Source organism: Cuculus canorus, chromosome 6, assembly GCF_017976375.1.
Source record: "Cuculus canorus isolate bCucCan1 chromosome 6, bCucCan1.pri, whole genome shotgun sequence".
Taxonomy (NCBI): Eukaryota; Metazoa; Chordata; class Aves; order Cuculiformes; family Cuculidae; genus Cuculus; species Cuculus canorus.
This window is the reverse complement of record NC_071406.1, coordinates 11,419,806-11,435,370: the sequence shown is the minus strand read 5'-3', so window position 1 is coordinate 11,435,370 and position 15,565 is coordinate 11,419,806. Positions and strand designations below refer to the sequence as shown.

The 15,565-nt window shown below is 43.3% G+C and overlaps 1 protein-coding gene across 12 annotated transcripts in view; it reads left to right on the top strand.

The window, feature by feature from the left end:
- KALRN (kalirin RhoGEF kinase) overlaps positions 1-15,565 on the top strand; it is a 513,673-nt gene that overhangs the window by 153,009 nt on the left and 345,099 nt on the right. For all 12 annotated transcript variants that reach the window (XM_054069262.1, XM_054069263.1, XM_054069264.1 and 9 more), the window contains exon 2: positions 12,037-12,111. In XM_054069262.1, the coding sequence (XP_053925237.1) occupies positions 12,037-12,111 (75 nt within the window). The remainder of the gene's footprint in view (positions 1-12,036; positions 12,112-15,565) is intronic.

The window sequence follows — 15,565 nt, the reverse complement described above, 5'->3', positions numbered from 1 at the left end:
TGCTCTCTGTGATGTGCTTGTGCAGCCCTGCACCAGTGATGCTGACTGGACTCCATCAGAAAGCGGCTGACAGGGCAGGATGAGGACGTAAGATGGATGATGAGGGGCACCAGCAGAACCACTGTTTCCCATGTCTGACACACACATGTTGCACCAGCTGGAGGTGGCAGAGGGGTGGAACGCACATCTTCTTAATGTGCAAGCGCTAATATAAATTAATTATTATAATGATGAATTCAAAGAATGATGAATCTGTTCTCTCCAGCCCATCTTTCATTTTGCCATTTCTTTGGAAGCAGGTAGAAAAATATCCATGCATTTCTTTCTTTTCCTTTGTGAAAATTTGCCATTTCCATTTTGTCATTGCTACTAATGTTTCATTGACTTCTGACTGTGACCTGTCATTTACTTAAAGCCATGTTAGCATGGTAGTGCCTGAGAGTTATTGGATGTAACATAATGGACGAGTCATTCCAGCAGCGGAGCTGGAATTTGCAGGAAAAGGTCATGGAAGATGTGGACTGAGTCATTGTCGGGAAAGGTGGACAAGGTCTGCCCTTTTATCCACAAAGCTAGAGTCAAATTATGAGAAGTTGCATATGTAGGTGTATGTTTGTGTTGAAAGCAGGGATGCCTCGAATGAGATGTGTGTGCAGGATGGATATGGCTGGGGGAAAAAAACCCAAAAATGGATTATTAAAATTAGTATAAAATCTCATCTGTAGTAGCAGATATTGGGGAAATGAGGAGTTGTGTTTTCCCCTCATCTCTAATAGACTGAGGGTAATAAGTGTTCTTTTGTTGAATTAGCTGCGTGTAGATTGGGGTCTGCTCCTCAATACTGTACTCAAAAGAGGCTTTAGAGCTACCTGGAGCAAAATCTGGGTAAGATATCACATGCTACAATAGGTTGTCTATGATTAATGTATAATTTCAGTATCTTTAGGAGATCTTGTAATGAATTTGTGGGCTATCACCAACACTTTGCATGTGACAAGTTTTCTCCTGCCTGGTATTGCTGTTTTTTGCAGAGCGTGCTGTTCAGTGAAACTGAAATCAGGGAAACCACCAAACAGCGAAATCCCTTCAGAGGGGGAGGTGTGCACGGGAATAGGAGTTTGTAATGCAGTCTGTGAAATTAAAAAAATCATTGCCAAAATATTGCGCTTCTGTAAGAGCAAAATAAGGAGACAATGTCAGTTCTGTGGCTTTTGAATTTGCAACCTGGCAGGGGCTGGGAAGAGGGGCCCCAACCCACTGCCCTGTATTTTAGGGATGAGTTGGAGTCCATTTGACTCCAGCTGTCAGGGATCTATAGAGCAGCAGCTTGCACCCTCTGGAGATCAGTCAGATCTCATTAACCTGTAACCACTTCTTCAGGCAGCTCTGACCTTCCTTTTAGTGAAAACAAGCCAATTTGCTAAGTTTCGGTGATAATCTTCTTAGATATATTTCAGTCTTTCCCATAAAGAAAAGTATGTTTGGAATAAAGAACATATTTCTGGTAACTCTGGTAGCCAGTCTCACAGTCTGATCGGATACGTAAGATGCGATTAAATGTGTATCCTCTGTCTTTGAAGGCTGCCCAGTGGCTTTGTGTAACTCTACCTTCTGATGAGTACCATTTCAGCAAATTTAAGGACTGCTTGTCCAGGAAGGGATCCAGACAGCTAGTGAGGCTGCAATCTCTTTATATGTGTCTTCAGCTTGAACAAACTAAAAGAAAGCTGCATTTTCAACCCACTGGTGATCCTTTTCTATTCAACATTACAATAACATTGCAGGTTTTTACCACAAAATTGTCAGGCTTCTTACAGCAGTTAATCCTGAGGCTATAAACATTTATACTAGCATGCTAAAGAGATTTGGGCATAAGGGGCTGTACCACATTAGGGAGTGGCTGAAAATATGAGTAGGCTAACATTAGATTAAACAGAGGCAGGCAGTAATTTAATTGGCATTTATATGTTGAGAGAAGGCAAAAATAGTAAGTTTAAAAAAAAAAATGTGACTAGGAAGCTTTTAGAAATCCGGGAGGTAATTTGCTTTCCAAAATGATTCACAGTATCTCATGTTAGCTAATTAACAAAACAGCAGATTTCTGAATTTAACAGCAGCAGGGTTAGGACTCGGTGGGCTCAGTTTTCATCCATGTGTTTGTTAGGGTCTGTTCAGCCCCTTTCGTGCCTTTTCTCTGCTCTTTGGCATCTGTGGAAGCTCGGCCTTTTTCAGGGGCAGAGTTACAAGTGGCCGCCCTTCATGATAGGAGCCAGATGAGGGTGAAAGGGGCAGGTGGAGAGGCAGGAGATTGTGCATTGACTGGCATGACTCAGCCATCCATAAAATGATTTGCATTAATATTTAATGTGTGTCAAAAATGTCAGCATCCAAAAGAGAGGCAGATAAATTATTTAGTCCTGAGAGTGTCTTGCCTCCCTGCTCCTGCTGTTGTATGTAAAATGTTTGCCCTGGTTTTGTTTAGATTTAGGATGTTGTTGGGGAATTTGAACTGATTGCTGTTACACCCAGAGCATTCTCTTGTGAGACCCTCGGAGGAGCTGCTGCTGCCACTTTAGTTTGATGCTTTGTTAGAAAGATATGGACAACCTGAATTCAGCTGCAAGTGGGTTATGTACGGTTCCTGTCAGTGAGTTGGGAGTGTTTCTAGTTTGGTTGCAGAATATACCCTGGGACACCGAAATAAGGACAGAAGAGTAGAATGTGAAGGGAGGGCCTCCTTTCCAGGTAAGGGCTGTGGGGAGCTGCTGTCAGAGCAGCCCAACATCATAGCATAACTGTGAGCCTTCTGAGTGCTCCCACAGGGGTGTACTGCACCTGATATTAACTGGTGTGCTTTCTTCCGTCATTCTTATTGCCTTTGTTCTGCTGTTTTTTTTTCTGGAGGTGCATCACCCAGAGACCTGTGACCACCTAGTCCGGATGAACTGTATCCCACTCAGGGGTGAGGACAGCCCCTGAGATCCCAACAGGACTTTGACAGATCCTGCTTTATCCCTAACTGGGGAATTTGTGCACAGGAAGGTCAAACCTCACTATGAGCTGCAAATTTTGTTACTTTTTTAAAAAAAAAAATCAGCTACATAGGATGACACAAGGGCTGTAAGATGAAATCATCAGCAGAGAGCAAGAGGGATTGAAAGGGATGAGCATAGGAAGAAATGTAACTCATCAGATAGGATTTGAGGTGAGGTGAGAGACAGGCATATATAAGGCTAATTAATAGTGAAGCATTAGTTTGTGAATGTTGGTTGAACCACAATAAAAAATTACTGATTTTAAACCCATCCCAACATTTGTAGTAGGCACAACCTTCCTTTCTGGGCAGGGATCTTTCTGAAGGTCCTGGGAACTTTGTCAGCCTGTGTATCTGTTTGCGTGGGACACATTTAAACCTGTCAGAAAAATTAAAAATATAACTCCACACTTAAAGAGAAAATGTACAGACTCTTTCTAAAACTCAGCAGCAAATGCAATTGCTTTGTTTGTTTGGGATTTTTTTTTCGTATTTTAGGGAAGTCACAGGCATTGGGACAAGGATCTCAATTGGCCTCTAATTAAACTTGCTTTCTTACTGTCTGGCATGCAATCCCCCTGAGAGGCAGATGTTTACAAAGCACACTTGAGGCGCTGGCATATGGTTCCTTTGTAAGGCTGGCGTTTCAGCAAAGTGCCTCCTGAATGTTGTACATAATTAGATATTTTATTTTACTTTTTGTTTGCCCTGTAGAAGTTGCTGGTAGCTGGGGACCTCCAGGATCCAAGAGGGAGGCTTTCTGAGAGATAGATGGGAAACTCTAAGCATGTCAGATGCTGGCTGATGCCTTGCTGCAGCTTTTTGGAAAAAAACTGTCAACTAAACCAATGCCAATTAGAAGAAATTATTCTAACCTACAGAATTGAATAGAGTGTGAGACCCTCGGTACCCAACCTCTATAACTTCACAGAGGACGTACATCTTTCCTAGAGTAATGCATCAGCAGGTCTAAACTTTTTACAGGATCATAAAATTCTGAGGAATGTTTCCATAAGGAATCCAAATGAATTGAAAGGAAAGTGAAATGAAAACGTTCATGCATACTAGGCTTGGGCAGAAACCATGCCATGCTTAAAATGTGTCTCTAGGTTACAAATGGCCCATAGTTCTTTATTAACACCACGAAAGACTGTTGCGTCTGGGTGGTCACTGACCTACAGCAAGGCTCTTGATGACTGAAAGCTCAAGGTGCTGAATACACTCGTTTCCCTGTGCGGCAACACATCCATCCCTTGCACATTTAAGAAATATAACACAGGATTTTTTGTCAGATAGCCTGATTTTTACAATTCTGTTAACGTCTCCCTTTCCTACCCAAAAAGTCCTTTCTATCTTGGTGCCTTATTTTTGTCTGTCTATAAAAGTACACTGCAACAGTTCCCTACCTTGGAATGTTTTTTTGAGACAAAATTAATGCATGTTTGTGAGGTTCTTTTGAGGTCTGTAGACCTGACTGTGCTTTACTAATGTGGGCAGTCATTATTTCCGTTCTGTAGTGATGAAAACTATGATCTAGTGCAGTTAAACCAGCTTCTTCAGGATCACAAAGCAATTTAGGAGCAGAACCACAAATAGAGCCAATTCTTTTGACTAGCAGCCAGATGTGCTATCCACAGGGCTACACATAATGCCTAATTATTTTTCTAAGTGTAGGAACTGAAAGATCTCAGCCTGATTCCAAAGTCCTGATGAATATAAAAAGGGAACACATAGAGGATTGACTCACAGCAATTGCATTCTCTTAGCATCTGTATTAGTGTATGTTTAAAATGAAACGAAGTCCCCCATGGATGGAGGTGAAGCAGAGCCTTTGCCGCAGATTATGCATTAATTCAGTATCGTTCTGATGGTTTGAATAGTTTTGTGCCATGTATGTGAAGGCAAAGCTTGGCTGTTGGCTTAGGTGGGATGCACGGGGTGTGATGTTTTAGGCTTCACATGCTGAACGTAGCTTATTAGAGGCCACATGTTCACAGAAGCTAATGAATTTGCATGCTTGCTTGCTGCAAGCAGCTGTATCTTTCTTGAAGCCTTGCTTATTCTTTGGTTCCTTTCATGCTGAGGCTACTGTTTAAATGTGTGGACGTTCAAAGGCTGTGCTGGGAGGCTCAATGCTGCCAAGTACCTCGTGGAAGGAATAACAATCTCAGCAATTAGCAAGCTCCCCCAAATCCCAGCCCTGCCTCTCTCCGTATTAAAGGCAGGGGAGGGGAGGGAAGGGAGCTTTGCTGGCAGTGGTTGTCCATTTGCGGGGACTGAAGCAGTGGGAAATCGGAGGGACCAACCTGTGGGTGTGGAGGGGTCAGAAAAGCAGCTGAACCTCTGACAAGCACTGGCAGAACTTGGAAGCGGAGATAGCCTGTAGTATTGCCGCCGAATAGCTGCTACCAGACGGATGTTCCAGTGAGCAGTAGTGGTGTATAATTAATAAAAGGAAGGACAGAATAAAGAAACACACAGAAAATAATATTAGTCTTGGGCTCAGCCTAAGTATACGTATGAAAACAGCATTCATCTTTTCATTTTAGAATAAATGCAGCCATGTAATGAGTATAACTGGGATAACTATCTCAGCTGGGACTAAGTGCTCAGCATATGGTACAGTGGGATTAATGTTCTGTGCAGACCATCTATTTGATGTCCATTGTTCTTGCAATTTTTAGGACTATGGTGTTGTTCTGTGTGTCAGTCTGCAGACTAGATCTGGCGGCATAAAAACATTTACTCTGTACAAGACCAGCAGGAGTACTAGGTATCAGATTCACAGTCAATTTATGATTAGATCCTCTATGAAGTACCTGTTGCCCAGTTTGCATATTTAGATATCTGTAATCCTGTGTTTATATGCACTTAAACATGCAGAAGTAAGTAGACTTCAACCACAAACTTAAATGTTGTGTGGGTCTTCATTTATATAGCAGGAAACCCATCACATGTCTATTAATTTCTTGGGGATTACTTACATTCCCATTGCAAAGCTGAAAGCAAGCTCTAGGCCCTGGTCTAGATGGTAAGAAACACAGTCAATTCCAGCTATGCTTCCACAGAAAATATTGGCTATGTCTGTATTTGCTTTTGCTGGTCTCCCCAGATGAGTGTTGCATTTTGTGGCCGTGCTTCCTGCAGAAGGTATGTTGAATGCAGTGTCTTTGCTTCACTCATTTGTTTAGGAAGAATGAAAATGTCAGGAACACCAAGCAAGAAGTTCTTTCTTGAGAAAGAGAGCCAAGGATGGAAGGGGAGACAGTCCCATCCTTCCCTGGGGCTATGATGCTTGTCCAAACTGCCTTTCGCTCTGTCCCTGCCACACTCTGACCTGCAGTCCTGGGACTATAAATGCTTCCTGTGAGGCTAGATATTACTTTTTTATTGGTTATTAAGGAAAATAATAAGTTTTGTTAGTGAAGTTTATTTTTCTAGGATAATCTTCAATAATAGTTGATAATAATATTTACAGATTAATTTTGTATTCTTTCTGGCTGGATCTGCCCTTAGATTCAATTCAATCATTCCTTTCCTTCCTTTTCTTCCTTTTCTTCCTTTCCTTCCTTTCCTTCCTTTCCTTCCTTTCTCCATGAAGTCAAAACCTACTCTTTTGCTGCCTGCAGTGGGGAAGGGCATCAGGAGAGCCTCGCAGACTCCTGGGAGGCTCAGGGCACTAAAATGCTCTTTCTTTGCATCAGAATCAGAGAATCAGAATTGGGATCAGGCTGTTGTCTGCAGAAGAGTGATCGACAGATGTAGAGTGTCCAGCCCCATTTGTCTCTGCCAGATGGTGCTAAAATACTAGTCCGGAGCACATGTTGATTCTATTCAACCAAATGCTTGTGCCATGCTCTGTGTGTCTGAACCAATAAGCCTCAGTCAGCAAAATCCCAGTGGCAAAGGCCCCAGCAGCCCTTGGCTAAGCCCTTCTCCGTGGCTTGTAGAAAATCACAGAAATCAAACTAGGAAGGCTCACAGCCCTGCAGGGACAGACAATAGCATGCAAGAAAGGAAGGAAAGGGTTAAGGATGGTTTAGAGCACACTAAAGGTAAATATTTGAGGCAGAAATGCAGAAAGAGGAATAATGGAGAGAGAAGGGCAGGAGGAGGAAGCAAGAAGTGTGAAGAGAAGAAAAAGGCGGATTATATTCTACCAGAAAACAATGAGATGGTTGTATCAGAAAAGCATTGAGGAAACATTGGGGAAATGACAGTTCAGCTCTGCACAAACTTTCTATCTGGTACTGGACAAGTCAATCTCTCTGTGTCTCAGTTTTCAAAGGCTACACTGGGCATAATAAGTCTCCTTTGTTCTGCCTCTCTCTGCTTACATCAGATTCCCTTCTGTTTGTACATAGTAGAAAGCCAAGATGCTACCAGACTGCAAATAAAAAGAATATCCATGGAGCATTTGAGTGGGGAAAAAAAAATTGGTAGGAAGGCAAATAGGCCATGATAAACCTTGGAGATAGCTGCTCCAAAAACTGGTGTGGGGAGAAAAATACAAGACAGAGCTTTACTAAGGGAAGAAGAAAGAAACAATATGGACCGAATTAATCCTACTGTTGCTTTCTGGACTCCAGTGGAGTTCCTTGAGGTATAGGTTTAGCCTAAGGAGTTCAGTTTTGTTTGGTTAAAGAAATTTCGTGCCAAAGTTTTTAAGTAGTCAAATCTGTTCTGAGAGCTATGAGAATGCGGGCTGCCTTTACTGAAACATTGCATGGGACTTGGGATGAGCAACTTCTACTGGAGGCATAAGGAGCCAAGTGATTAAGCCCCATGCAGTGCTCTGACAGGAGGCCTTCTTCTTGCCTACGCATACTTTTTTTAAGTATAGAAAGTATTTCCACATTTCCAGCAGCTGATCTTTATTTGAAGCCAAGAGCTGCATTTTTCAGACTAGAAATTAAGCTTTTCTAGGAAAAGCCACTCTGGAGCAGACCGTGGTCTTCCTAGCCCAAGATAGTGTCTTCAGCAGAGGCCCTGCAGTCTGCTGAGTGAGAGAAATCCTGAAGCCCACAGAGCTCTCTCCAAGGATAATTTATATTTCACTCCAAGAGTTAGAGTTTGGTTTTCACTTCAAAGCCTGTAGGTTTATATTCTTTCCAAAACTCTTGCTTATTTTACTAATCTTTACAGTTCCCTGGAGATGTTTGTGGTTTGCAGATCTCTGATGTATTCAGAAAGCCCCTTGAGCCGCTGACCTCCATGTCCTATGGTCGTGAGTTCCACAGGCCAGCTGGGGCATTTGTGCAAGGAAAGGGAATTTTCTTTTCTCAATTTCAAGTTTGCTGCATTTAAGATGGAACCATGCCTTAAGCTTTCTGTCTCACCCAGCTGGCTTCTCATTACAGCATCTCACCTAAAACTGCGAGCTGCTTCTGCCACGCAGGGAATCCCTGCTAGGAGATGGGCTGTACGTGTGCACCGCTGCTGTGCCCTGAGAAGTGACTCAGCCGTTCTGAGGATCCGTGTCCTTTACAAGAATACATTATTCTATCTGTTGCTCCTGCAGGCATGATGTGTTTTCTTCTCATGTTTTCTTCTTATTTATGAGGATAAATAAAGTAATAAAAGGTTGTAGGTAGTCACAGTGTCCCTGCTGTCTGGATAGCACATGAAGCCGGGAAGTGACAAAGATGTGAGGGGGTGCAGGGTGACTGGGACATGACACCGTGCTCTTTATGCCTCACTTTTGGTAAAGAGGTGATTGCAAAGTTCAAGCTTCTTTACAAATCATGGTGAGACTTGCGGGTAGAGAGGCACTGTTGTGTAGTCCTTTGTTAGTGGTGATGAGGAATGCAGCAAACCGGCGTATGGACAGTTGACAGGTTGGCTCAATGTTCAGCCTGCCCTTCCTTCATCTGTCTGCCCTTCTCTGTTCTTCCCCAGAAAGGCTCAGATCTTAAAGGGGTGGAAGAGGGGTGTAGGGCAGGATACAAAATGAAATGCCTTCATCATTGTCTAGTGACAGACTGGCTAAATGTGGTTGTATGGCTGGAGCTCTGTGGCAAAAATTAGATGGTGCTATGCAGGCATGGCTTTGGATCCAGCATGCGAACAAACAAAACAAATGTATTAGAAACAGCTGGGGGATTATTAGGGGTATGCTTATAATAACTTATGAACTGGGAAATGCATCATTGCTGCGCTGGGCCTTCCAGGAGACAGATTTGCTGCTGCTTTTGGAGCCATTATTACAGCCATTGTTTTTCCCATTTATGCATTCCTTCCCCCGGCCCGTGCTGGAAAACCTGACAGCATGCTCTGAGATGTAGCTGCTAAAGAGAGGACTTTGTCAGGAGCTGAAGCAACCTCTGAAAACAGTGGCCATGGCCTCATCTACAGGTCATGAGCTGCCACTTGAGTGAGCATGTGCATCACCAAGAGCAGGGGCGTCACCTCATCCTGAGGGACGTTTTGCAGCTTTTGGAAGTTTCTGTTGATTCCCTAGTTGTAGGATGGGTTGTAGGATGAGTTTTCCAATTCCTTCATCATTTTGGAGTGTGATACTAAGAATGGTGGCAGTACTGTTCCTGTTTGTGTCTTTTCTTGCCTTTCCTGTGTACAGTCAGGGCATTAAGGCTGTTAGCAGCGAGCCCTTTGCCTGCAGCCTGCCCTGCTGCAGCTCAGAAGGTGACCAACTTTAAACATCATACATTTTTCTCCTTGTCTCCATGTATATTAACTCTGAGATACAGTCCTTGTAGGAGGGTAATCGAAGTTGTCCTTTGACCCTCAGTGTAGTTGGCTTTTACTAGTAAATCTTTAGTGTGTATTTTTCAGATATGAATACCACACCTGCTGATGGGTTTTTGTTAATGTTCACTGGGACTTCAGTTGTATCACGACTGCTGCTAAGTTAAGTGTGTAATAATTGACTTTGCTGTTTCCCTGACAAATTTAACGAACGTTGGCCAAAATTCAGTTTGCACTGACACTGCTGGTCTTGCAGCTGGAGAAATTTGGCCCAGTACTCCAATGTCTTCAAGCCATTGTGATGTGTGTAGCATGTTGGCTGGTTTTGTTTGCTCCACAGTTGGATGAGGTGCTTATAGGTAGAGCTGCTTAAACTCCAAACATTCCCTGTGATGGAGTGGTTTCCACCTTTGATGTGAGAGCTGGCCAGAGCCTGGGATCTGAGAGGTTATTCTTTTTAAGAAGTTAAAAAGAAGGTAATAGTAAGGTCTCTTATGTTTAACAGAGTGCACAAAGTCCTACTTACTTGAACACAAGAAAAGTTTGGCAATCGGGACTAATTTTCCAGGTCCTAAAACACTTTACTGACACAAAGCATGCTTTAGGGATCTCTCAGGACCCTGCTCCAGTGCCTGTTCAAATTGCAGTAACATTGCTCTTGGCCTTGCATTGAAATACCTCAGTCCTTTATGTGGTGATTTTCACAAGCACAGGCTCAGCTGGTGAGCTTGCTCATCTTCTGGACCTGAGTGTCACAGAGGTGGCAACTGAGAGTGTGTGGGGACAGAGAGGTAATTGCAGCCATTGGTCACTGGTGAGGATTGTATTTGCACGTACAAGGTGGTTGTTGCATAATTCAGCTGTGAATGGCAAATGCTACCTGATTTGCCATTAACAATAACTCAATAGTAATAATAATAACAGCAATAATAATAATAATGCTTGTAGGTACACAGGTTCAGCTGCAGTTGAAAACAGCTGCAGTCTTCATCCTGTCTGTTCCATATGTCTGAACAGATTAAACCCCTGTAACTTTGCAGGCTTCATAACGCAAGAAATTGGTGAAGGTATATAGGGCAGCTTTTATCTCCATTCCTGTTTTCAGACCCAGATGGTCGGGTGTCGTTTGCTGTATTCTGCATGAAGGTGTGATGGCTGGAGTGAAGTTGCCCTGTTTCTACCCAGTCGAGAAAGCTCCTTAGTGAGAAGATTCTATTGCCCTGGTACCATGTAGGAAGAATGCGGATTGCTGTCTGCTTGTGAAAGGCAGAAAGTAAAAATGCAGAGTTTCAAATCTGTTGTACAATTTGATGAGCTAGAATAGATTAATGCCATATTGAAGATCCCTTGTCATGATGAGTATTCACTACCCAGTGATGGATGAGTTATTTTTCAGAGTAACTGCAAAGATGTCCTTCAAACCTACCTTATGTTTTGTAATAGTGCTGATGGTATAGCAGTGTCTGGACTGCCTTGGGGTGATCTGTTACTGCTGGTCTTTTGTAAAGCATAAAGATACTGCTGGTGGCTGAAACCATCAGCACTTCTTTTCCTAAGGCTTCCAGGACAGTAAAAATCTGGGATTTGTTTGATGAACTTTCAAGAGACATGAAATTATTTGAATTACAGGGAAGGCCTGTATAGGTATATTTAATGTCTAATCAAACAGCATGAATTACATGAGGATGTGCAGTGGCTTCATACCACTACTTACCCACAGAAAATTTTGGCTGGCTTATATAGAGTGTGTCCTCCTCTCTCTGAGCATGGTCCCCACCTCGAGCTGTTCCATCTCCAGCTGTGTTGTGTAGAACAGAAAGAAGGAAGGGGAAAACCCTTTTTTAAGCCAGCCCTGTGCAAATCTGTCTCAAGGGCTAATGCTAAATGGATGTGTATGTGCTGTAATATTCCCTGCAATTTTGCCTGGACTGTATTCAAAGTAGTGAAGAGAGAAGGCTCTTGGCTCAGCGTGCAAGCTGGGCATCTCCCAGGCTCAATAGTACGGTCTGTGAGAAGGCAGAGGAGTTATATTTGGTTTCTTGGTGGGAAGTTTGTTAATCTTTCAGAACTTTTGAAGGATGAAGTGATGAATTGATTTCCTCTATTTTTTTTTTTACAAACATATCTCTATTGATTCTTATGCTGTTTATCAGTCATTGGGATCTGTCTCTTTGTCCTTTTATGTAATTTATAGACCTTCTCCAGTCTGATTTTGAGAAACCTGGAGTGTTTGTGAAGCTGGGAGCAAAGACTTGCTTTCTTCTAATGTGGATTTCCTATTTCCCTCTGTTTTGCAGGTACTTTTCGAAATGATGGTTTAAAAGCTGCTGATGTCCTTCCTATACTAAAGGAGAAAGTGGCCTTTGTGTCAGGTGAGTACATCTCTTCTGGATCACTCCAGCCCAGCATGAATGCTCGCCTGATGCATCCTGGTCCTTATGGACCTGCAGAGCCACAAGGAACCAGTTTCAAGTTTGGTCTTGGTAGGACTTAAATTAGCTTTTCTGCTAAGAAAAGGTCTGTATATGGAACAGGGCTATCCAGTAATACTCGAAGTATTGAAAATTGGCCAATGGCAATTTTCTTCACATTCTGAGAAACGGGTAAGTGGGCAGCACAAATGGGATGAAATGCAGCTTCTTGGCTCCAGCCCAGACCTGTGCTGTCTCAGCATTCAGGGTGGTTCAGGGACCCTACTCGTGGTTCAAGGTCGGTGGCAATATTAACTCCTGTTTGTAGGAAGCACTCAGACCTGTAAATCATTGGTGTTTCATTTGCAATCCCAATCAACTTGCAGTTAAAAGTACCATTGATGCTGAATTTACATAATAACTCAGGCGCTCAAATGTCTCCTGCCATCCTGTACAAGGATTAACAGCCTTCATTCAGGAGATAAATCTCAAGGACCTGAGGGTGAATGAGGACGAAACAATATGGAAAAAGCTTTTGGAATGGCTTGGATTAAATTGTTTCTGGGGTGAATTACAACTTGTCAGGGAGAGGGGGAAGAGAAAGTCTGAAGCGATCATAATCTTGCATGAAGTCACTCAAATTGACAACATAAAAACACGGTATTTCCAGTGCCAGTGTTTCTGATAATTGCAAACCATTCAAGTTGCCTTTGATGATCTTCCTCTTGCAAAGACAAAACCTGCATCAAGAACAGCTGTCCTCCATTGTTTGCAGTCTTTGTTTCTTGTTTTCTTTGTCTGACAGGGAGTCTGTTAGGTGCCCAGTCCCTTCCTCTGTGGGTCTCCCACTGGAGCAGGGCCCATGACGATGGAGCTGGTCACCCTGCTGAGCTATGGAGATGCCTGGCCAGGCAGGAAAAGCTCTCATCTTGACTGGTGGTTGTCATGAGATGTCTTCCCATGTAGCAACAGTTAAGTGGTTGAAGGATCACAAAATTCAGCAGTGTTTGGGCAAATGATTTATGGTTCTATAAAGCCTAAACTTCCTGACCAACAGCATGAAAATCCAAGACTTCAAGGAACGTTTGTGTGACACCAAAAGGCTTGCGTGAAAATCCAAGACTACCCCAACAGTAATCACATGAAGGACTACCTTACCTCTCACTGATGTCTCATTCTGAGTGTCCTGAAATGTTTTATGTGGTTGTTGTCTTTCACTGGTCCAAAGAAGGGAGCATAGTTGTGAAAATACAGTGTACCTGCAGACTTGTTAATGACATGAAGCTGCACCGTGTGAGGAAGGAAAGGGAGGAACTTATGCAAGGATTGTACTGGAATTTAGTTCCTGGCTCCTGCTGTTGCTTCTCAGGGAAATGACTGTAGGATCATTTGGTAATTCATGGAATATTTAATAATGACAACCTGTCTGGATCATTTACATAGACCCTCTCACTGACAGCGCCTGTGTTCAGCTCTGAGCCACAGGATCTCACACTAAATCATCAGCTCATTAGATGCTGTCCTGGGCCAAGCTCACCATGTAGGGGGCATTGAACACAGTGCCAATGCAATCCCCTGGGGTTTTCTTCATAATCCACTGCAGGCAAGGGACAGCCTGCTCCTCGCAGGCTCACCAGCCTCCAGACTCGTATCTGCTGAAAATAAACCTGTTCCTGACACAGTTAGCTAGGCAGCAGTCCTGGGATTTATACCTCCTCTCCATGCTCTCCCAAACACAATGAGTATGGACAACATTTGTCAGGGACCTTGGCAGATAAAATGCTCTGAGCTGCTGGTGTCTTGTTGCAAAAGTCTCAGCATCACCTTCCAGCCCAGAGTGCTCAGTCGTCCCCTGTATTGTTACAATACAGTAGGTTAAGAAAAGGATTTGAGCACTACAACTGATAGCTAGGTTCTTTTTAATTAAAATGGAATACCTTCCTAGTGTATGCTTTGAGCACAGAAAAGAAAATGCTTGTTAAAATAGAAAAATCAAATATCTGGATGTTGTATGATAAAAAAAAAATCATTCTGTAGTTAGCACACACTCTTGGAGCACATTGTGTTTGTAATCAGGCTTCCTCAAGGAAAAGGAGAGCTTTATTGAGTCTTCTTCAGAGTTTTATACTGCAGTTAATTTTAATGGTAATAGTACAGTAAAGTTGTCAAGGGAGTTCTCGTTACACCAGCAAAATTTATCAGTGCACACAAAAAAACTCTCAGTTGAGCATCTCAGTTACATAGTTTATTTCTTTTCCCATTTGCTGTGGCTCACCAGCTTGTCTTTCAGACCATGATTTGACAGGAAAGCTGCAGAGAACAAACAAGCTCCTTCAGGCAGGGTCTATACCATACTTTGTGTCTCACTGTTGTGGATGGCCCACGCCTGGACCATGCAGAGCTATGGGACAGAACAGGCAGGATAGTGACTCCAGCTCCTGCCGGCTTCAAAGCAGGACCTACCTGCGCAGCTGTGGCCTCTCAGAGGAGCGCTCAAGCTTTCAGAAGTGCACTTAATTTCACAGTTGAAACACAGCTCTAACTAGCTGGGCACAGATTCCTCCAGCCTCAGTGCATCTGGAGCTCTGCGCCTGGCACTTGCCCTCAGCTGGCTCAGCCAGCAGCGAGCCGCGGGCTCAGGACTCTGCATCTGCATCCCTGTGCCCCAGGACGGTTGAAGGGTGGATAATGTTGGGATTTTTTCCTGGAACCGGTTCTTGATTTCTTTCAGTGATCTTGTGTAGACTGACCCTGAGAAGAGTTCATTTGCGTGCGTCTAAACAGCACCTGAAAATCCCCTTCCAGCACTCATAAGCAGAGAGATAGCCTGAGCAGTCAGGAGCGCGGTTCATCCCGGCCATCACTGCCTGATTGCTTCCATCGCTGACCTTGTGAAGCAGACTAAGCAGGGGGCTGGCAGTAGGAAGGCTTTGGCTGCCTGCTTGTTGCCTAAATGCTAATAAAATCTTGGCTTTGCATGGGTGGTTTACTGTGTTGCTTCCAGCGATGGAACGGCTCTGGGAACTGTTAGGGAGCGAGCTACAGGCCAGAGACTGATTTTTGTATGTTGAGAAGATGGGTGCAGAGGAAAGGAAATAAAGCCTTTATTTAGATTATTTTAGATGGATTTTTTTTCAGTGAGAGGTGGTGAAATATTTTGGAAGCTGGGCTAACAGTCTTTCCTGGGAAACGCAGATGCTGCTTTAGAAGAGTGGTTTAACTTGAGATGTTGTTCAGCTGCTTGATTATATTTATAGGAGATTTTCTATTGATCAGTGCAATACAAGACAAAGTGTATGAGGCTCTCAAGAGAGGGAGGGGAAAGTGTTACTGTGTTCCCTTCCCACATATGGAGCCTTTTGTATACTGAGGCTTGAAAAGCTTGTTAGTTGACTAATGCTCTGGGTCTTACTCA